The 23,505-nt window shown below is 47.6% G+C and overlaps 1 protein-coding gene and 2 non-coding genes across 3 annotated transcripts; 2 read left to right on the top strand and 1 right to left on the bottom strand.

Annotated features, from left to right (window-relative positions):
• The first annotated feature begins 13,941 nt into the window (after positions 1 to 13,941).
• On the top strand, positions 13,942 to 14,132 carry LOC116653277 (U2 spliceosomal RNA). Its single transcript, XR_004306847.2, has one exon. It is a non-coding gene; the product is annotated as a U2 spliceosomal RNA (small nuclear RNA).
• A 3,411-nt stretch (positions 14,133 to 17,543) lies between these two features.
• On the top strand, positions 17,544 to 17,734 carry LOC116652723 (U2 spliceosomal RNA). Its single transcript, XR_004305868.2, has one exon. It is a non-coding gene; the product is annotated as a U2 spliceosomal RNA (small nuclear RNA).
• Positions 17,735 to 20,709: 2,975 nt separating this feature from the next.
• LOC146755406 (maestro heat-like repeat-containing protein family member 7) lies at positions 20,710 to 22,650 on the bottom strand. Its single transcript, XM_085525551.1, has 5 exons — positions 22,398 to 22,650; positions 22,050 to 22,205; positions 21,577 to 21,898; positions 21,347 to 21,406; positions 20,710 to 21,092 (listed from the first exon to the last, which is right to left on the bottom strand). The coding sequence occupies exons 1-5, from the start codon at positions 22,551 to 22,553 to the stop codon at positions 20,944 to 20,946; spliced, it is 843 nt and encodes a 280-aa protein (XP_085381677.1). The 5' UTR covers positions 22,554 to 22,650; the 3' UTR covers positions 20,710 to 20,943.
• Between the last annotated feature and the right edge of the window lie 855 nt (positions 22,651 to 23,505).

The raw sequence follows: 23,505 nt of genomic DNA, 5'->3' as shown, positions 1-23,505 counted from the left end.
ATGAAGCCCTAAATAGAAGTTAAAAGCAAGAGTTTGCCTAGTTAGGGTAAAGCGGTGCCCTTTGAGGCTATGGGACTGTAGAAGGATAAAAGAAATAACAGGTAACTTTTTGGAGTTTGGATTCCAATTTTGATAGCAAGTGCTGTAGTTTGGTACAAGACTTGAGGGCAAGTACTAGAATAGTTGAATGGATACACTCAGTGGTGGCAAATCCATGCACTTTATTAACCAAGTTAAGGAACGAAAAGATGGAGTTTACCTTCTGGATTTGAGGGATGTCTCTTCTGCCTGGTTTGGCCAAAGGAAGCCCAAGGTTATTAGCCTTTGAATAGGAAAGCCCTGATATGGGGAGAAGAGTCTCAGTTAACCTGGACAGTGTTACCCAGGGTTGTGAGAATAGCTTAATGATGGTCAACTCATGAGCCCGAGATCTGGGATCCTCTATTCTAGGGTGGAACTTTACTGCAGCACGTGGCTGCCACAGCAACAAAAGGACTGTGTACAATAGACTGAGAGTTTGCTGAGTTTCTTGGTTTAAAGAAAGCACAAATAACTCAACAGCAAGTGACATATTTGGGATATGAGATTACAGCTGGACTTTGAACCTTAAGGACTGCCAGGAAAGAAGTCGTCTGCCAAACCCCTGAGCTGCAAATTGCCAAGGAAGTGAGTAAGGGATGGCCAGGGTGCCTGAGGGCGGTGGCTGCACTGGTGCTTGTGGGAATACAAGAAAAGCTGTTCAGAGCAGCAGCTGTGGAGCAAGATAAACGGCATGAGAACCAAGGACACCTCTGCAAGGAGAAGAAGAGTCTCACAGCTCTGATTGGATATGTGCCTGCATGGACAGTTGAAAAGTGTTTTGTAGAATGCTTTGTTGACATGCAAAGGTGTTTGGGAAAGTTGTAAGGGCAGATGGGAAAGTTAGAAAATAACAACTTGTGAAGGTATATAAGGGATGTGAGAACTTGTAATAAACAATTTGGATCGTTCACATCTGAGTCCATGCCTCAAACGCTGCAGAAAGATATGCGTAAATTTTATTTTTGATAATGAAATGTGAACTTCGGTCTAGAAAGGCAGCGTCGTCTTCCTTCTTTTGATGCTTTCTCAGGTTCACAGTCATCTAGAGGACTTGATAACCGGATTACGTACAGTACAGACTGCTGTAGAAGAATATCAACATCAGCAGGTATCTCAATGATTTCTGCAAAGAACTGGTTTAGTCTTTTTATTTCTTGTGTGTGGGTAATTGACTGGAAAGATTGGGTGTGCTGTAAAGTACAAATAAACTGACAAAATTGGTTTCAGGGCAAGACACCTTCAAGGGTAAAGGTTGTAAATCTCCACCTTTCACTGTTGCCATTTCTATCTTTGCAGTAGTATGAAAATGTTTGTGTTAATCAGCATGATTCTTTTGATGGATAGGATGGACAATGTCAGCAGGAGGGAGATGTGTGGTTGAGATCTGGGAGGGGAAACCTGGATGTGAGAAATGTATTTTATCTTCAGAGCTTTGTCATAGTTTCCACCTGAGCTCATTAGGTTCTTTTTCCATTTGTGAATATGTGTTGGTACTTTACTGCCCCGCAGGGGGCTGAGGTAAGGAAAGAACAACTAGGTGAAGTAATGCTGTGCAGTCAGTGGCAGGCAGCTGGGAAGCAGCTGGTGCACATGCATGGCTTAGCATCTTGTGTAACCTTGGAATATTCTTTAATTAGTTTGCTGTTGGAAAATTAAGCTGCTATAGGGAGAATAAGAAGGATCTAGTGGAAGGGAAAAGCTGTTGACTATCTGCACCAGAAAAGTCTGAGCTCTTTTCCAGGTTCCTTTTCTGTCTTTTGGTGATATACCAATTAGAAGGTTTTTAGCATTTTTAACACTTCTGTATTTTACCCATACATTGTCACATACGGAGAACCGACATTTAACATATCCTGTAAAGACACACGAGGAAGTTTTATGAGTTTGTTGTATAAGCCTTTAAGGTCAGGTTTTTATGTCCTTCTGTAGGCCAGGAATGTCTCATTTTTTCTTAAAATGTGCTATTCAGAGCATGTAGGCAACTTTCATTCTTTACAAAGAGAACTGAAAAAGCATTTGTTTACACACAAATGCATCTGTGATGCAAATCTTTGCTCCTTTGTGTAAAAGGATAAGTAACATTGCTGTTCTGAAAACATTTTCTTGCTCTGAGGAGATCTGCAGTTTTTTCACAGTCAGTGAGTGTAGGGAATTTTAAGTGGTGGGCACAGTTATAAATGTAGTCATTTTTGTATCATCATGAAATCTGGAGAATTTTATGAAGAAAACTGTGGGTTAATGTTGTATGTGTGTCTTCTTATCTCCAAACGATGTAACCTCATTTTATTGTATAGAGAGCATTCACTTTTTCCACTAGCGTTAAGTGCTATTCTTGACGGTGCTTCTCAAGCCATCTTTTATAAACTCAGTGTAACATTCACTATAGATCCTTAGTGGTGAGAGCTTAGCCCTGCCTCCATTTGAGTTACTGGTTTGTAATGCAGTTTATGTGCAGTGTTGTTTCTCTGGTTATCTTGGCATTCCCTTTGTCATTGTTGTTTCCATAGATACAAAATCAGAATATGTTGGCTATGACATCCAGAGGCTCACGCATGACGTGCGAGGAAGATCGAAAGTCGAGAGCCCACCTTGAAGACCATATTGCTAAACTGAGTAGGGAAAATGCTGAGCTTTTAGAAGAAGTGAGCCCAGAAAACAGTCCCTAACACCTAGCCAATACCCAGAGCAATGCTGACATTTTCTTGAGTTCTTACATACTCTGATTTTATATCCCTGCTACTCAGGCCCTGAGTACTATTGTGATTTGGGAGTCATGAAGGAATTGAATAAAAGCCAAGAGTATATCTCAGAGTTGTGCTGTCACGGTTTAAACTAAAAATCCACCTGTGTCCATGACAGGGGCCATGGGCCCCACAGGGGCCCAAGGCAGAAAGGAAAAAAGTTAATTAGGAAAAGAAAACAGCGGCAACCATCTAAGGAGGCACACTTATTTACTAAATTACTATATTGAAATACAGGATAACACAATATAATACAATATAATTGAAAATTGAAAATTGAGCTAACGAATCAAGCAAAATAGGAGAGAGAATGAGTCCCGTAACCGAGAGGCCTACTGTGAATCTAGGCGAAACGGTGAAGGCTCCCACACACTCCCCTGAACGCCAGAACTCAAAAGACCTCAGTCTAGCCTGCGACAGAGTTATTAAAGTGTCCAGGTCCTGTGACCCATCTATCTCTGACCATGTTGCTCTCTGGGAGATGTAGTCTTCTTCTGTAAGTTGCAGATTCAGTAAAATTATTCATGCTTTATATGATGTTATGATGTGGAATACTGATAGCAAAATTACAAAATTATTAAACCATGACATGTGCTATCAGAAAGATGGTGTGGTTTGATACCAGTTGAGCAAATGGAGCAACGCAGCAGTTCCTGTGTTCTTTATTTGATTTCCTTCTGGTTATTGTCTGACCCCTTGATTTACAAGCAGGATTAAAACACCCCTTATTTTCAGTGCAGTGTATGGAGGAACTGCTGCATGTTTTCAGAATAACAGGAGCTTAAAACCCTTGCAGAATAAATAAGGTGCAAATGCAAACTACAGAACTAGTTGCCAGCTCTCCTGTGGTTTGTCTGAAAAAACACCACAAGGAACAGCAACTAAATTAGTAAACACCCACAAATAAGATATACACAAATAAGTAATGACTGAGAAGACACTGGTGAATTCCAGAAAAGCAGACTCTTCCACAAGAGCCTGCTGGTCATTGGAATGAATGCTGTAGAGTGTGCAGTGTTCTCCAGGGCTGTGGCTACCTGTGCAAGCTGACCTATTAGCAGAGGAACTGCGGAAGCTGTTCTCTAGCATCTTTTTTCCAGCTATTTGGGACGAAGCCCAATAAGGGGGCAGAGGAGCATTTGCTTCAGCAGGGGCGTTAATTGGTATCCCTAGGTCTTGGCCCGCTTGTGTGAAGCCTGAAGTGATTTAAATGTTTACAAGAATCCTGTGCCTCAGTGTTCTGCTGAATGTGGCAAAGGGATGGATATGTGCTATCTGCAGTTGCTATGTGTACTGTCCTGTGCTGAGTGTATCATGTATTTTTGTTTGTTTGTTTTTTGAAAGTGTGAGAATGAAAGAAAGCAGGTGAAGAAGCCGATAGAATTGAAACTGAACTGCAGAAGGAATGTGACAGGTATGGCTCACTAGTACTTGAAAGAGAGCTCATGTAGGTTAGAAGTCAGGCTTTAAGGAACTTGAATGTAAAAGTAGGTGTGTTTAACTCTGAACAAATTCAGATCTCACATCAGTTCTTGCAAGACAGTTCTGGTACATGAGCCTATGATTTTCTGTAGCTGCCATAAGAAGAGCAAATGTAGGCTGCCTTGCACTTCTGGGAGGGAAGTCTTTTTTTCCTCTGTTGAGGTGAAATTTGGACCCTCCAGGTGATCTATTGCATTGAAATGCTGTTTTTTCTTATTAACTTTTGGCCTGTTGAGCATGTTAAAAATGAAGCAAGCCATAGCTATGCTTTTCTTGTACAAGCATGACAAATAGATACCTAGTTCCTTTGCTTATTTTCTTGACTGATTTGTTGTGCAGGTTCAAGAGGCTTCTGAAGAAAGCTGTGAAAAAACTAAAGATGCATGAAGCCAAAGAAAGAGACTCCCGATTTAATTTCCAGGGAGAAATGAAGAACAGGTATTCTGAAATGGTGAATGAAGATGACAAATTAAGAACATAGGCAAGTTCTTGTTGTTTCTTTTTGGGTTTTTTGGTTTTTTTTTTTTTTTTTTTGGGGGGGGGGGGGGGGGGGTTGTTTGTTTGTTTGTTTTCTTTTTTTTTTTTTTTTTTGTTTGGGTCATGTTAATTTCTAGAGACTTGTAATATTCTTTTCAGTAGGTATGGAAAAGTTATATTTCTGGGAGAGAAAATTGGCTTCACAGTTGACCTTGGAAACTACTGAAACATCTCATATTTTGTACATACTCTTGCAACCAGACACTGGATTTGACCTAGAGAGAAAATACCTTCCTTTACCACTGCTGTGGAAGCTGCTTTACACAATTAGCATTCTGCCAGAGTCACTGCTGCTGTTCCTAGAGTTATTTTTGAAGCAGGGAGCCCTTGAGAATCCAGCTGTTGCTTCACAGCTCTTCCAATTTCCCTGAATAGACAGAAACCCATTGCCATGTGCCCATTTGCATATTCAAACATAATTACATGTGTAGTAGGAGCCGTAGTATTTGCTTGGTCTGGGGATCTTGTCTGGAAAAGGCTGATGGATGGAAGTACTGAAAATCCTTTTCTGCTTCCATCAAGATGTGTTTCCATGAACGAAAGAGGGTTTAGCCAGGGAAAGTTAAGACATCCCTGGCAGTTAATGTTAAGGCTGAAACTTTCATATATATATATGGGCATGTAATAACAGGATGCGGAGAAATGGCTGTAAACTTGAAAGTAGGTAGATTTAGACTAGATATTAGGAAGAAACTCTTTACTTCCTAATGTAAGGGTGGTGAGACTCTGGAAAAGGTTGCTTAGAGATGTTGTGCATAGCCCCCATCTTGCAGGCATTCAGAGCCAGTCCGGATGGGGCTCTGAGGAACCTGGTCTAGAGGGAGCTGTCCCTGCCTATAGAAGGGAGATTGGAACTGGGTGATCTTAAAAGGTCCCTTCCAGCCCAAACCATTCTGTGTTTCTAAAACCTGGAATTTCTTTAACTAGCTTTAAAAATTGTATTGGCTGATCATTGAATGTGAAAAAATGTTTCTTCCTTTATGCCTGTCCTTTTTGATTTGTGTTTTCCTTGGAAGTTTTTAAATATCTCTTTAGAGCGTAGCCTGATCAGTTATCAGTAATGTTTTTACAGTGACTGATTTGACTCAATCTACTGTAAAAGTAACATCGTCAGTCTTGTTTCTTTTCTTTCCAGCCACTGCTGAGCTTGAAACTGCTAGATCTTCTCCAATGAAATCTACTTATGGATCTTCAAAAAATCTCAGTGTTGACCAGGATCCCCTTTTGCAGAGTGGTACAGGAGTACCGGGATGTTTTAAACCCAAATTACCTAATCTAAATATATTTTTATTTAAAATGTAAAGGGAAAAGTACTGGAGATCATTTACACAGTTTAGTGTGGAAACATCTTTACTGCGGTTTGAATATAAATTTTAAATGTATTAAATAGGTTGACACTCTGCACTTACCTGTTGGTCACCAAGGGGTAGCCAGTTTATTTTGCACTCAGGATAAGAACCATATCTATTTTTTCTTACTATCAGACTGAATAAGGTTGGTTCTTGAACTTGACGGAACTGTCAAAATGTTTTTGACACGTTATTTTGCTCCACGTTTTTTGTTGAAGGTTTTACCAGAAGCATTCCTTTGGTTCTATTTAACCCTTCCACTGTTTGTGGTAGAGTCTCTAGTATTATTTTAACGCATAGGAGATTTTGATTGGATTCCTGCCAGCTGTTTCCGTCCTGATGCTGTGAATATTTCTGCTGGTTAAGTGGAAGTTTTAGCAGTGATTAAGCTGGAGAAGAATGCACTTTACATTGCTGTCACTTTCACGCACCTTGGGTTTAAAAATACTGTGCGTGTGTAGCAGTGCCAAGAAAGCTTTAATGTGGCCTTTTTGATATTTCTGACTTGATATCCTTGTTGGATTTTGTGTTAGAATTTGACTCATCTTAAGACACTCACAGTTGGTAGATGAACACATGATGAACCTGAAGCAGTTCATAGTGGGAAGAAGGAAAATTAATATTGCAACCTTCTGTCCAATTGGTACTGCACCTTTTTATATGAATGTATGTTGTGACACTAATATGCTATATTTAATTCCAGATATTTATGTTCCAACTTGATATTTAATAAACTTTCATATCTGGTACATCTTTGTTTTATTCTGTTGGCCTTCTTGACTTGCTTTCCACCTCATTCCTTGCCTCTATGACTTGCTACAGCCCTCCTCTGCTCACTTCCATCTCTCCTGGTGCCTTCAGTCTGCCCTGAGATCAGACAAGTGGCCAGCATGCATTTGTGTCCTTTTCCTCCTGGGTACTTGAAGCAGTGGGGCAAACAGCTACTATATGTCATAAGGTTTGTCATCATAGAAATTAAGGGGTATATGCTTGAAAGAAGTGTGGAGGGTTGTGATTTTAATGGGTGCGCTGAACCACTTTCAGGTCTTTGGTGGTGATTCATTAACAGGAAGCCGAGGATAAAGTCTCTGTTGTAAACCTGGCCATGCTTGGGAGGGGGATCTTTGGAGCCTTTTCTGCAGGTTGGCCATTCCTTTATGAGATAACTTCTGGTGGCCCTTTGTGCTCTCTCCAGCTGGTACAAGACAGCAGCCAGGTGGAAGAATATCTCCAGCAGAATCCAGACAGCAAAGCACTCATAGAGTACCTTGCGCTTCTCCATGTTGGTTAAAGCCAGTTCTCCCTCCTCATTTATCAGAGGGAATGCACTCTCCCAGGTCTGTCACTTCTGCCCAGTGCACCTGTAGGCTCCCTTCTGGTTATTTTTACATCCCTCGCCAAGTTCAGTTCCATCTGTGCCTCAGCCTTCTTGATCCCATGCATGTCCAGACAGCATCCCTGGCCCCTTCCCAGCTACCTGTCCCTGCTTCCACTGCATACAACAAGCATGCGGGGCAGGGCCAACCAAGGAGTCCTATTAAAACAAGTGCCACCAAAAACAGCTGACGAGCCTTGGTAATTGGGACTCCTTGCTGGGAGGCACTGAGGCCCCCAATTTGCCGCCAAAAATAACCTCTCCAGAGCAGTTTGCTGTTATCTGGGGGCACATGTCACAGATGTTAAGAAGACTCTACTGCCTCTGATAAAATAGAAGGTTACTACCCACTCAAGGTCTCATTTAAGTAGGGTCCCAGGAGGCTGCAAAAAGGAAATTACAGAACATTAAAAGGGACTTTGAATCCCTTGGGAAGATGTTGAAGGGATCAGGAACACAAGTAGTCTTCTCTGTACTGCTGACTGGGGGCTGAGAAATGAAGAGGGAGAATGGGTCAGGTAAATTACTGGCTCAGGTAATGGTGTCAGGATCAAGGTTTTGGTTACTGTGATCTTGGGCAGGCCTTTGAGGGACCAGGTATTGTTGCATTAGGCGTGCACGAACACTCGGGATGTAACGCGATAGGCCCTCCCCTGCTCGGTTATGCATATGTAGAAGGAGTTATGCATATGTAGAAGGGGTGTAGACGAAGTAGATAGCGGCTTATTTAAACTGCTAACACACACAATAAAACGCCATTTAGCTATTCACCATATTGGTGTGAACGTGTAGTTAAATGGGCCCCGGCTGGACCAGGCCGGATTCACGGAGGCTTAGCCCTTGAATCCTGGCGTGAAAGGGACCACTGGTAACAAGTGGTGCCCCGTGTGAGGACGTTAGGATTCAAGGCGTTGGACATCCTCTGCATGACCGTCGGATAAACAGAGTCTGTGAGGTCGGCAGCAGGCTACCGGTGGTAGGACCGTGGTTTCGGGGCCGAGCGAACTTCTTCGTCTCGGATCGACTATGGAGCAAGTCGTAAAGGTATTGCTTCAGTTTTGTAAAGACCATGGTGGCAAGCATGTTCCTTCTAAGAAGGACATCGCGGCCATCATTATTTGCCTAGAAAAGGAGAGAGAGCTTTCCTCTCCTCGGGAGATTTTGGACCACAATAAGTGGGACTCTTTAACTTTTTCGCTCTGTGAACGCGCAATGAATGAGCAGAAAGATGCTGAGCTCAAAACGTGGGGGTTGGTGCTTGGGGCACTGAAAGCAGCTTGGAAAGAAGGGAAGACTGATGCTCAGGTCGGGGATGCTTTGGGAATTGGGTTGGGAGGCTTTTTCTCTTGCAGATGTGAGGATTTGAAAGACAAAGACAATGTGGAGCGCGCCATCCCGACCGCAGCCATCACTCCGGCTGAACAACAACCAGATGGCCCTGTCCAGCAGCATTCCACACATTCCACATCCTTATCTCTTGACCAGCAGAAGCCTTCCTCGGAGGCCCCATCACCGTATCCAAAGAAACCTGCGTTCCTTCGCCCATCCTTGGGGGTGGGGAAGGGGAGTGAGAAGAGGCGGTAGGATGGGTCCCTTCCTCGAGATGGGATGGGTTGTGGGTGTGGTTCCGCCCCGGGGGGCTGGGTGGATAGGTGTAACCAAGATAGAAGCCAATCCACATCAGTGGGGGCGGGGGCGGAGGCGGAGGCGTTCCTAGTCATCATAACCCTTCCCCGAGAGGGTGGGCTGCTCGTCCACCTCTACCTGGGAGGAGGGGGAAGGGAGAAGAAGAGCGACCAAGTCACGGATTGGTCAAAGATAAGGGAGGCATTCCTTCTTGTCGTTAATTGGGGGTCCGGTCAGGGGGCCCTGGGCTCGAGTGGAGTCTCTGAAGCTGAAACAAGACCAGCTGATGAGAGAGCCACGGCAGTCAGAGTCGGTTAAACTGCTGTTAACAACTTTGAGAAGTCTTTTTTCATCTATGCTTTTGTTTGTTGTGGTTGTGGATTGTGATTGATATCAGTCCTTGGATGTGTTAAAACTACATAATTTGGTTATGGCTTGAAGACTGGTGGTTTAAGTAACTTGTAACGTATCTTGGAATTTGGAAAGTTTTGTGTGTGCACCTCTTGGGGAAGTGAGAAAGTAATTTTTTGACGTTTGTGCTTCTCCAAGGAGTTTATTGCTTTTGAAAAACCTAGAAATGTTTGCAGACCTTTTTTCAGGTCATCCTGGATTTCTGGTACTTCCTTCACAGTGATAATCATTCCTTTCTTTCACCTCTTTTTGTCAAACTGATTATGATTTACATGTAACTCCTCCATAGTGTTTCCAAATGAAATGAGCCAAGGGACCTATCTAATATCTGTTAGTTGTGGTTACAAAAGAAATCTATCATAAAGATCTTTGCACTGATGTTTTTCAGTGTCAGTTCCAGCCCAATGGTATCAGTGGACAATAATCATCCTTAAAACTATGCTACTTAAGCAAAAAAAAGAGGGAATAGAGATGGCACTTCCAGCAGGAAGGCTTGCTAAAATGACATATGTATTGAAATCAAGGATGTGATGATGGGCAACAACCAGTAGCCCTCACTTCATTTCAGTTAACAAGGAAAGAGTGAAAAGTCATGGAAAAAATATGATAATATTAAAGAATTTGGAATCAGGTTAATGGGAAGGCCCATTCCTGCTGATAACTTGGAGGAGAGCAAGAATGCTTAGGATAAACTGTATTGGTTATTGTCACTGTCTTTGTGATTGTTAAATGCAAATGGTATATGAAAATCTTAATGTTATAGGGATGTGTAAACATGAATGCTATATGGAAGTGGAATTATTAATGTTATGTGCAACTGTAATTGAGGGTACGAATAGTGGAATTGTGAAAAACGAAAAACAGGAAAAAGGTTACAGAAGAACAGTGAGTTAAAATATTTAATGTGACCTGCTCTAGCGAGAGAAGTTTAAGTGCCTGCAAGAGAACGCAAACCCCCGCGTTGCCCCCCCTCACTGCCTACCCCCCTCCTCCGCCGCTTGTGAAAGTAAACAAATCGTTACTTCCGAATGGGGACAAAAGCAAAACATTGGGAGTGCAACTGCCCCTAGTTTAGTGTGAATCACTACCCCTGCTGGGACCCGAATTACAGACAAAGTAAGTGATAATTTGGTGTGGGTAGTAGAGGCCCAAGACAGGGATAAGAATGCAGCACCAATTGCATTCAGAGTAACACAGACAGCTCAGCTGATTGAGCTTTGGTCATACGTGAACCCATGGTCTCTTGCCACTCACTCCAAACCGCCTCAGTTTTGGTGGGTCTTGCCAGTGGTCTTTATAGTATCTGCTCACACCCATGCCAGGTGCACAAGCTAGACGTCCCGTGATCATGCCAGGATGGTCTGTCTGGCAGGAATTGTTACAATCTTTCGGTTTTCTTCCTCTTTGTCTGCAGAGCTGTTTGCACCTCTGAAGGCCTCTTGCTAGTCCCAGCAAGAATGTCTTCATTTTCTCCCAATAATATACTCATTTAGGGAACTAGGGTAGGGGACTTGGACAAATTTGTTGATGGAGCTTGGAAATTGTATGGAGGGGGAATTGTGGTGGTGCAGTTGGGAGGAACGGTGGCAGCTTTACTAGAGCAGATCCTGAAGATCCCAGGATGAGTTTTGCCCCCAGTGGGCTGAATGCAGTGTGCACACAGCAGTGCGAAGATATTTGTTTTCTGGCAGATACAGGTGCATCTCACTCTGTACTGCACCAAGAATTACTACCCATAGATGATTTTTTTAACTATAGTAGGAGTAGGTCAACAAGAAAAGCTTACCAATTAAATAAAACAAAAAGAAGAAAGTTAAGGGTAAAACAAGTAACAATAGGAATAAGTAACTATAGCTGTAAATAACTTTCTCTGAGTAGTCTGTATTGTAGAGAGATCTAATATAGTGGTTTGTTAACAAGAATTAAAACAGGAGAGAATCTGAGATGGGTGAGAAAGGCAAAGTGCACTTTGAAGCAGGGGATGTCCTGCAGGCACTGCCTATCACATTCACCACTATTGTGTTCCTTCTCTCTCCTTTTGGTGGTTTATCACCTCGTAGTTGTCAATAAGTAATAATACATTAGCTTAGAAATTTCCATTTATAGTATTGTCTAAAATGAAAGCTGGAATCAGTGTGTATATGTCAACTCAAAAAATTATGACCTTACATGTAACCTTATGTTTAGTGCGTTATCAGTCAAGGTTTTGATTGAGTGATGATGATTATGTTAACATTTAAGTCCCCTGCAGCTCAGCGACACTGGGCCACTGCCATCGTGGTCCTTGGTGTGCCGCGACATATCAAGACAGACAATGGCTTGTGCTTCATCTCGCAATCTACTCAAGAATGGCTTGAGCATTGGGGAATATCGCACTCGACAGGAATCCCTGGGAATTCCCAGGGGCAAGCAATTGTGGAGAGGGCCAACCATCTCCTGAAGGACAAGATAAGTGTCCTTGGAGAGGGGGAGGGTCACAGAGGTAGGATCTCGGTAGCCCAGCAGGTGGATGTATTGGCGTAGCACATTATGCAATCAATCATTTTGAACGAAAAGGTTATGCCTCAGTAAAATAGAGAATCAGGAAAAATTTTATGGGTCCCATCGAGAAAAATAAAACCTGATACAGTGATCACCCATAAGGATGTTCTGGGAGAAACAGAAAGCTAATCGAAAGCTGAGTACTTTTCTTTCAGGCACACAGTTTTACAGAATAGAGCTGCAATAGATTTCCTGCTGCTGGCTCAAGAAGCACAGGTGCAAGGACTTGGAATGAGAAAATGGAGTTCCAGCGGATATACAAGAAGCTTTGCATAGAAGGATGAACTGTATAATATAACCAAAGATGCCTTGGACATACTGGTTAGAACACCACTAACATTGTTAGGCATTGCACCACTTATCTCTGCATGTTTTGTAACCTGTATACCTCACTTTATAGTTAATATGTAACAAAGTTTAAATTGTATAAGGACTAACACTTTTATATATTAGGATTAGGATCGGTGCTTGCGTTGTAACGGGGCATGGTTTTGTTAAGCATGGGGGGGGGGGGGGAATGTTGCATTAGGCGTGCACGAACACTCGGGATGTAACGCGATAGGCTCTCCCCTGCTCAGTTATGCATATGTAGAAGGAGTTATGCATATGTAGAAGGGGTGTAGACGAAGTAGATAGCGGCTTATTTAAACTGCTAACACACACAATAAAACGCCATTTAGCTATTCACCATATTGGTGTGAACGTGTAGTTAAATGGGCCCCGGCTGGGCCAGGCCGGATTCGCGGAGGCTTAGCCCTTGAATCCTGGCGTGAAAGGGACCACTGGTAACATGCCGGAGCTGCAGTGCTGCACTCAGTGCAATGCCGGAGCTGCAGTGCTGCACTCAGTGCAATGCCGGAGCTGCAGTGCTGCACTCAATGCAATGCCGGAGCTGCAGTTCAGCACTCAGTACAATGCCGGAGCTGCAGTTCAGCACTCAGTGCAATGCCGGAGCTGCAGTTCAGCACTCATTGCAATGCCGGAGCTGCAGTGCTGCACTCAGTGCAATGCCGGAGCTGCAGTGCTGCACTCAATGCAATGCCGGAGCTGCAGTTCAGCACTCAGTGCAATGCCGGAGCTGCAGTGCCGCACTCAGTGCAATGCCAGAGCTGCAGTGCTGCACTCAGTGCAATGCCGGAGCTGCAGTGTCGCACTTAGTGCAATGCCGGAGCTGCAGTGCCGCACTCAGTGCAATGCCGGAGCTGCAGTTCAGCACTCAGTGCAATGCCGGAGCTGCAGAGCTGCACTCAATGCAATGCCGGAGCTGCAGTGCTGCACTCAGTGCAATGCCGGAGCTGCAGTTCAGCACTCAGTGCAATGCCAGAGCTGCAGTGCTGCACTCAGTGCAATGCCGGAGCTGCAGTTCAGCACTCAGCTCCACCCGTAGGAACCCACGGGATGAAGGGAGTCACCGCCTGGTTCTGACGGGACGCTGTGTGTCCCAGCTGCAGTGCTGCTGTCAATGAGGGGTGGGCAGAGCACGGGGCTGCGGGCAGAGCTGGGGGCGGAGCCTGCGGAGTAGCGACCAATGAGAGGGAGGGACGGGCGGTGGGCGGGGCTTGAGTGGAGGGGCGTGTCTATGCTAATCAAAGCCGCGGGGGTCGCCGGGAGCGCTCCGCCACGATGAACCGGGGCCCGGCGGAGCCGCTGTCGGGACCGAGAGGGAGTGGCACCGGCGAAGCGGGGTGGGAGTGGAGCGGGGGAGGAGGCGGAGGGGTCGGGGCGGGCGTTGGGTGCGCGACCGTGAGGTGTCGGGGGCGCACGTGGGGGCGGGTGCTGTGCGGGCGGTGTTACGGGTATCGCTTCTCGGCCTTTTGGCTAAGATCAAGTGTAGTATCTGTTCTTATCAGTTTAATATCTGATACGTCCTCGATGAGAGGACTTTATATTAAACGGATTTTTGGGTGCGGGAGTTGGACTCGGAGCTTGCTCCCTCCGCTCCGCGCATCGTCCCGGTATGGCAGTACCTCCGGGCATGGTGCACCTCCCCCGGGAGGAGTGTGGTGGTGAAAGGCAGAGCTGGGCCCAGTGCTGGGTGGGGTGTGCAGTGATGGCCGGGATGAGGGCAGGGAGGGCAGCTCAGTCAGTTCCATACGGCACCGAGTTGCTGCGAGTGTGGATCTGCCTGGGGGGAGCGAGGCCCTGCACAGGGATCTGGACAGGCTGCACAGCTGGGCTGAACCAACGGGATGAGGTTCAACAAGAACAAATGCTGGGTCCTGCACTTTGGCCACAACAACCCCGGGCAGCGCTACAGGCTTGGGGCGGAGTGGCTGGAGGATTGTGCGGAGGAAACGGACCTGGGGGTATTGATGGAAGCTGGCCTGAACATGAGCCGACAGTGTGCCCGGGTGGCCAAGATGGACGACGGCATCCTGCCCTGTATAGAAACAGTGCTGCCAGCAGGAGCAGAGACGTGATTGTCCCCCTGTACTCGGCGCTGGAGCGGCCGCACCTCGAGTGCTGTGTCCAGTTTTGGGCCCCTCACTGCAAGAAAGATATTGAGGCTTTGGAACGTGTTCAGAGAAGGGCTACAAAGCTGGTGAGGGGTCTGGAGCACAATGGGGCCATATGAGGAGAGGCTGCGGGAGCTGTGATTGTTCAGCCTGGAGAAGAGGAGGCTCAGGGGAGACCTCATTGCTCTCTATAACTAACTGAAGGGAGGTTGCAGTGAGCTGGGGGTTGGCCTCTTCTCTTGTGCCATTATTGATAGGACTAGAGGGAATGGTTTCAAGCTGCAGCAGGGGAGGTTCAGGCTGCACATTTGGAAATATGGCTTCTCAGAAAGGGTGGCCAGGCACTGCAATGCACTGCCCAGGGAGGTGGTGGAGTCACTGACCACAGGAGTGTTCAAGAAATGTTTGGATGTTTTGTTGAGGGATATGATTTAGCTGGGAAGTATTGGTGATGGTTGGACTGGATGATCTTCGAGGTCCTTTCCAACCTTAATAATTCTGTGATACTGTGACGTCCAGGCAGTCAGGGCCCAGCCAAGGGAGGTTGTGCCCTGTCTCCCCATCACCAGAGATCTCAGGGCATGAGAAAAATCGCTTTCCTCTGCAGAAGTGAGCTCTGAGCAGTCCCTGACAACTGGAGCAGAGAGAAAAGATGGAGCCCAAGTGCGGCCCTTAGGAGGATGGGGCTTTTCTTCAGGGCAGCTCTCCTCTTGATCCGACAAATTCACACTCTTCTTCTCCAGGTCAAAGCTCTGCAAAGAAGTAGGACAAGAACACGCTGAAGAGCATGACAGGTACACTGCTACGGTTCTATCAAATTCAGGCTAAAGCAGCACAAGCTCTTCAGAAGGTCACCACCTTCCCCCTGCCCACCTAGATATGAGCGGCACACAAACCCTGTGCTGTAAGCATAAGGCAAATCTTCCAGTTCCTGTGAAGTTTTCACCCTTCAGTACAGGCTTTTTCCAAGTGGGAGAGCTGTTAACCACCTCAGGCTGCACTCCCTGCACTCCTCCTCCTCCTTTCTTACCTCCAGTTCTTGCATGACCTCATCCATGAAATCTCCTGAATTCTGTTTGTAAGTAACTGCCAGCTTGATGGTGTCATTGAAGAGCTGACAAGGAAGAACACTTTGTCACTCAAAGCAAAGAATGATGGGATTCTTTAATATATGGAAATTGTTCCCACACCCCACAGGGAAAAACCCTCAACTCTATAACTGCTTACAGTCAGTGGGACAACCCACGTACCAAAGAGAGGCACTACCCCATTTCCCACCCCGTGCTTATAGCAGTCTCCATGTCCCTGGGCTGTACAGCTGTGATTTACCTTCACTACGTTGGTGCCATCTGCAGCAGACACAAAATAAAAGGGTGTCATGGAGTCCTCTCTAGAGCTCACTCCGCGACAGTGGGAACAAACCCAGGGGAGCAGGAGCAAAAGTGCCTCCCTTTCTCTAGCGGCACGGCACGGCACGGCCCAACCACGTGTGTTTCGGGAAAGGGGAAGGCAAGGGAGATTGTGGTTGGGTCTAAAAAATAATGAAGGAGGAAAAAGGTCATCTGAGAACGAATGGCAGTTTAATAACCTAATAACGCTAAACAACAACAAGAGAGTTTCAACAAAGAGAATACCAAGTCCCCAATCTCACCGATGGAGCTGTGGAAGGCGGGAAGCTCCGACCGCGTTGTCTCCTCGTAGGGAGCTGGGCCAGCAACCCCATCCTCTTCCCCACTTCCCTTCCGGTGCCCCTCCCCACATGAACATTTAAGGCAGTCCACAGAAAAAAAACTTGTCCCCTTTACTCTCATTATTAGGCATGGTGTTCTGATGTGGAATACCAACACCAACCAAATTACAAAACCATAACAAAGGGCAAACTGAACTTTGGGTGAAGCTGAAGCTTTTCTGGGTCATCTTGATATCCGCTGAGGGGAAAAAAGAAATGGAGAAATAGTAAAGCACTGGTATAGAAAGAATGGCGACAAATACAGGGATGGTGGAACACATGTGGATTAGATCCTAAAGCAGCGATCAAGGCCCCCCCTTTGCAGTACAAAGCCATGCGGGTCCCCCACAATTGTGAGAGGGCTTTAAAAGCTATGGCATCAGCACACAGCTGGCAAGAAGATACAGACAGGAATGGGCTCTTGTTGCTTTATTTGTGGTGCTTGATGCAGCCTGGAGGAAAGGCTCATATGAGTGGGATGGATCTTGCCCTAAGCTCTACCACTGAACCCAATGAACTGCCCTACACCTGGCTATTTATTTGGTACCATAGAGCCCGGAGGGAGCAACACTAAAGGATGCGCTTGGGCCCAACAGAAGCACGACATCCCTTCACAGCCGGATAAAAGAGAACAACGTCACAGTCCCGAGGAGCTTCAAGAGGCAAAACCCATCAATTGTATTGGCGGCCGCCAGGAGCCCCCGGCACCGGCCGGACATGGGGGGACGCGCGGCCACGCTCTTGGATTTGCGCACGGCGCTGCCGCCCAGAGCGATGATCTGCACGGCCTCAGCCCGGGGCTCAGCCCGGGGCTGCTCCGCCGCCTCCGCCATCGCTCCAACGCTGCGTCCCCGCCGCGCGATGCATTGCGTCATCACCCGCGCGACGTCGCACTCTGATGACGTCATCACCGCAGCGCCGTCTCGTGGAGTTGAAAGGCGGGGTCAGAGCTGGGGGCGGAGCCTGCAGAGTAGCGACCAATGAGGGGCGTGTCTATGCTAATCAAAGCCGCGGGGGTCGCCGGGAGCGCTCCGCCACGATGAACCGGGGCCGAGCGGGGCCGTTCCAGGGGGCGCAGCGGAAGCGGCACCGGCAAAGCGGGGTGGGAGCGGGGCTGGGGAGGAGACAGAGGGGTCGGAGCGGGCGGCGGGTGTGCGACCGTGAGGTGTCGGGGGCACGCGTGGGGGCGGGTGCTGTGCGGGCGGTGGGTGGGGTGTCGCTTCTCAGCCTTTTGGCGAAGACCAAGTGTAGTATCTGTTCTTGTCAGTTTAATATTTGATACGTCCTCGATGAGAGGATTTTACATTAAACGGATTTTTGGGTGTGGGAGTTGGACCCGGAGCTTGCAGTCTCCGCTCCGCGCGTCGTCCCGGTATGGCAGTACCTCCGGGCATGGCGCTCCTCCTCCGGGAGGAGCGTGGTGGTGAAAGGCAGAGCTGGGCCCAGTGCTGGGCGGGGTGTGCAGTGATTGCCAGGATGAGGGCAGGGAGGGCACCTCAGTCAGTTCCACGTGGCACCGAGTTGCTGCAAGTGTGGATCTGCGCTGGGATGCACTACCCAGGGAGGTGGTGGAGTCACCAACAATGGGTGTGTTCAAGAAACTTTGGATGTTGTGTTGAGGAGTATGATTAAGCTGAGAAGTATTAGTAATGGTTGGACTAGATGATCTTCTAGGGCTTTTCCAATCTGATAATACTGTGATTCTGTGATCAACAGCACCACACAGCTTGGTTGTTGCATTCAAACTCACTGTAGGTACTCATAATCCCACTGTCTAGGTCACTGCTAAAGATGTTAGAGAGCACCATTACCAAGATTAGGGATCTTGATATCAAGAATGTGGCTACCAGCAGGCAGCAAATCTCATGCTATAAAGGAACTCAGATGCCTGGCTATGACACTACAAGACCATCAGCTTTCCATTAAAATTCCAGTGCACATCTGAAATTCCATGTGAGAGTATAGAGTGATTAATCATATTCTTGAAAATCAGAGCCTGAAATGGGGTACACTGGGCACAGCATAGTCATCCAGTCAAAGTAAGTGATTCCCTTGCTATATTTCACATGGGTGCAGCTTCAGTTTCATCTTTGATGTCACAGATAGAAAGCATTACTTTCAGAGCATGTTTCTGCTGGTGGACTGTCTCTTTGCTACACGATTTTCTCAGCAGAATACAAGTGGAAGTACAAGCCAGCTTGAAGAGAATGTCTTGCACAGTGTGGTGTGGCCAAGACTGGAGCCTACTGGAGAGGTGACACTCCTACACACAGTTTCTGGAGGACAGAAAAGGCACAGCAGATAATGCTCAGCTGCAATATGCTGGCAGAGCTCTTGGAGTTTCACAGCCAGGAGGAAGCAAAACCCTGGCAGCAGCTTGAGCTCACACACTGCAAAAGGCTCCTAGTGCTGTTGAACCTCAGTGCAGCCACACCACAGTGTGCTATCAGTCCTCTTCAATGAGGCTCAAGCTCCCACATGTCTGAGCTCTTGGGCAGGTGCCTGAGTGCCTGGGTTTCACAGCCTTAGCAATGCCGTAGTACTGGCCAACATACCTGGTATGAGGGAATCTGAGCTCAGGCTCATCCATGGACTCATCAACTAGTCCAGACTTAATGAGCACAGCTTCCAGTCCTGAATAGATCCTGGCCAATATAAACATGCTGCCCCTTAATGTGACAAAAGAAGATGAACCCAATTGCACAGTCCCTGAAGTAGACCTAAACCTCCAACTAGCACAGAAAGCACTCCTTCCATCAGCCAGTATGAAACCAATGGAATCCAAATTAGATCCTCATTTCTCAACAATGCCAATACAAAGGAGCCACTCCAGATCCAGATGCCATCAGAGTTTGCTTCTTCTCCCTGCAGACGGGCCGCCCGAACGCAGCCGCAGGAGAAAGAGAGCACAAGCCGCGGTGTTGGACTGACCTCTAGCGCCAGTGATGCTGCAGGGCTTCGCACGGGCCGAGCTACGAAGCTGTGGTTGCCCTGCTGGCACATCGCAGCCGGACGTTATCCTCACACAAACACAGTCCTTTCACCTGCTGGTCAGCAAACAACAGAGCACAACACACACCGGCATCCAGGACTCATGCAAAAAAAAGGAGAAAAAGAAATTGCTAGAGGGTGTTTCTCAGAAGCACAGAAGCACAAGCCAACTGGAAGATAACTGCAATTATTCTTGAAAGTAATGTTATTGTTGTCTTGATGTAGCCACTGTTGAGCAAAGCAAACAAAGTCAGCCCGATTTTTTAAAAAACAGATTAATCTGCGTGGCACAAAGTAATAAAGGAATGATTTTTATTAATAAACTGAGGATAGCAGTTGTCAGAAGAATGCATGTGTCGCACACAGAGGTAAACTCCCTACAGCAAAACGAACTGTAACATTTCCTATCCGTGCTTCATCCTCAGAGGAAAAGCATTTCTTCAAAAGATCTTCTGGAAGAGAGATGGTAAGAGACGTGAAAACTGAAGGATCCGAGCAGAGCTCTCCAGTAGCTCCCTCTGTACGTAGATGGTTGCAGAGACAAAAGGTCAAGTTCACTTTTGGAGGGAGCTTGGTGATGTTTACCACTAACGTTACATCACCTTCAGGCAAGTCTGCTTGCTTTCATGTCCTCACAAAAGTACATGAAATGGATGAGCATCCGATTCTTTGGTTGACTGTTGCTGGTGCTTTTACTCCATGGGCAAGTGTTACAGGCTTTGCTGGTGATCTTCTGCGTTCTGTTGCTGTGGGTTTTTAAAATTACTCTATTTCTGTTTCAAAAAAGGCAACTTTGGCACTGTTTTCCCATTTCCAACAATGCAGTGAAATTCCGGTCTCATTTGGATGACAATAAGATGAACCATACTGAATCCTGAAGAGGACAAGACACGCTTGCTTTGTCCTTGGCTCCTGTGCATGGGGGCCCTAACACCAATTCAGTTCATTGGAGAAATTTCCTCTGGTGACTCTTGTCCCCGTGCCTTTCTTCAGCTTCCATTGTTTTGTTGTTGCGTTGCTGTTATTTGTAGTAATAGAAACAGTAGTATTGTTGTTATTTGAAGAGTCAAATGTCATCAGAGGAAGTTTGCAGAATCCTTTCTAATCTGGTTTTGAAATGCAAAGTCAAAAGCAAAGATCTTGAATTTTGGATTCCTGTCTCTCCAAGACATAGGAAAAGAAAATGTGTTTTTTTGTCTTTTTCCATGTGATACTTATGCCCAGGCACACAGCACAATAAGCAAGCAGGAGCCTTGCTGCCCAGCATTCTGGCTTTGCAAAAGCTAGAATAAACCATAACTTTTCCACTTGATTAAGTTCCAACAACTCATGTGATGAGTTCCAATTGATTAAGGGAAATTATGATCAGTTCTGCATCTGCGTGCATGCGTGCTGCTCTCTAGCGGTCACGGGCAGACGTCTTCTCCACATCTACCTTCCAAAGGCTTTCTATTGTGCCTCTCAATTTCATTAGTCGCTAACTACAGACCCAGTTCTAACCAGCTTGGTTCCTGTTCTTTCTTCCAAGATGTCCTTGCTCCAAGGCTCCTGCCATTGTTCAGGGGGTCTGTCTTGCACGACAGGAACGCGTGTCCCAGCAACGTTGCTGTACAAGAATTGTCCCTCAGAAGGCTATGCAGAACCAGCGGAAAAGTGCTGGGAGCCTTCTCCGTGCTGGTGCCGCCTTCTGCCTTTGGTGTCTCAGCTTCTGGATGGTCTCACATGCCACAGAACGAACTGTCAGATGGGTGTCATCTTCCAAAGGCTGAAGGGCTACAACAGAAGGAAACAGAGCAGAGATTGGACCCCCAGTCTACAGAGAGCCACCAGCTTTGCTAGCCCCACTCCTTGCTTTTCCTGGCCAGGAGGAGCACGGGAGACTGACGGGTCAGCCGGAAGACACTGCTTTGGGTTGCCAGGAATGCTCCTCTGTCCCTGCAGCATTTCCTTGCAGCAGGGCAAAGAACAGCTGCATGTTGCCCAGCTCTGCCCCCAGCCCCAACACATACAGCACTGCCCTCACTCACCACTGCAGAGTTCATTCAGCATCTTCTCACTCTGCTCCCTGGAGTGCTTCCCAATCAGCCCTAGGGAAAGAGCTCCGTCAGACAACCACTCCCTCATACGACGCCCGAGGGGGGACCTGAGCAAGGCACCCACTGGGGCTACCGGCATGGGCAGGCTGTACCTGGGGGCTTCAGGGCTGTGCCTTCCTGCCAGGGCAGGGCCCAAAGAGGGACTCAGGGTTTGGGCTCACCAATGAATCTGACAGCCTCGCATCGCAAGGAGGCCTGAGAATCCTCCTGGTATGGCAGGCTCTGCTGCAGGCAGCCTTCCACTCCCTTTCTGTCCTGCTGCAGCTGAAGAAGAGCACAAGAGCATGGGGCTTGCAGAGCAGCCACAGCTGCTGCTGCAGCCCCTCCTCCAGCATCCCCTTTCCTCCAGCAAAAAGGTGGGGGCTGTGAGATTGTCCTCACCAAACACTTCATGATCCCCGCTGTGTTCTTCTGCTGGGCCTCATGCTTGAGCTCCTTCCACTTCAGGAACTTTGCACAGGACACAAGGGCTTCCCCAGATGCCTGCAGAACAACAGATGCAGGGACATGGCACCACACACACAGACACACTTCCCAGTGTCTGAATGCTTGCTGAACTTGCTCTCAATTGCAGATCACTGCTGAGCTGTCAGCACACCACTGCCTGCACACTGCTCAGCTCTGAAATTCCTACCTGTGCTACGCTCAGGGTCTCGTCACTCATGTGAAAGAGCAGAGGGAGCAGGCCCCTGAGCACGGTCTTCTTCATGCTTCCCTTCTGAGACCACAGCACAGCGTCCATCACATCCGTGAAGAGGCGGATGGAACCTTCTCGCACTTCACATGATGCCTGAGGGAGAACAGGAGGACCTCAGACCTCAGCAACTCCCCCAGGAGTCCCCTGCACTACCAGGGACAAGTTCTGATAGGCTGCAGAGCCCACAGGACATGTCATTTCTGAAAGCCCAGAGAAGGAAAGAAAGGAGAAGATGCTCCTGTCAAGCACCCACCCGCAGAGCTCAGCCTCCCACAACAGACTTACGTGATTAAAAAGAGGCAGGATCTTCTCAGCCAGCTCCAGAGCAAAGGGACTGGCGTGCCTCTTGCCCAGATGGTGAATTGAATTCCTGAAGATATTCAGCACCTTCACAGTAATGGGGGAGGAAATGGGTGTGTTGGCAAACTGCAGGATCTCCATGATGACTGGAAGCAGGGCCCGGATTTCTCTTGCCTGTACAAAACACACAGTTTCCTTCCCATCAGGAGGACAGCGGCCAAGGCACAGTGTTGCCCATTGCCCCATCACCAGGCTGTCAACATGAGGGCTATGTTTGACAAGGTCCTGCTCACCATCTCAGGTCTCTCAGACAGCAGCACGAGGCGTCTGAGCACCAGCCAGAGCACTGGCAGGCTTTCCACATTCAGAAGCTTCTGGAGCAGTGCTGGCTTACACAGCTCCTTCATCAGCTCTTCAATGGGAGGCATCACCTGAAACGAACACAGCAGTGAGAGGCAGGCAGAGGCAGCAGGACATCCTGCACCCTGCAGCTCCTGGCTGCTCTGGCAGCTCGAGGCAGGGCACTAGGGAGACACAGCCCAGCCTGAGCACGCAGTGCCCTGAAGGAGAGGATGTTGCCTTGTCCAGTAACTCACAGTCAAGCGAAGGAGGCCCAACCCCACTGTGCTGATGCTCAATATCTCACACAGCTGCTGGCCCTGCAGAACACTGCTGAGCTCATCCCAGATCCCCTGGGATGCTTCCAGCAGGGGCAGCACACTCTTCAGTATGTCCAGGGTAGTGCTATAAACAGAGAGCAATGCTGTGTCAGCAGGGCTGCCTTAGCCACAGCACCATGGCTCAGGCAGGAGCCTGATGGGGGGCTCTGGGCTGCCATGGTTGGTATTGGCTGCTGCAGCCCTGAGCGGCCTGCCGGCACTGGAAAGCACAGTGGGATGGAGGGCCTGCTCCTCGAGATGTCCTGCAGCTTTCCTTGGCTTTGGCAGCCAGACCATTTCTGAGCCCTGCTCTTCACATGGAAAAAATGTGGGGCTCTCTGGGCTGATACCTGTCATTCTGTGGAAGGTCAGTCAACACACTCCTCAGCACATCCCTGGGAAACTGGACTGTCAGCACATCCAGCACTGAGAGC

The sequence above is a fragment of the Coturnix japonica genome, chromosome 32 (assembly GCF_054131305.1).
Source record: "Coturnix japonica strain WE chromosome 32, WE-NBRP24, whole genome shotgun sequence".
NCBI classification, from domain to species: Eukaryota; Metazoa; Chordata; class Aves; order Galliformes; family Phasianidae; genus Coturnix; species Coturnix japonica.
Note: the sequence above shows the minus strand (reverse complement) of the source record. Positions and strands in the feature narration are given on the sequence as shown.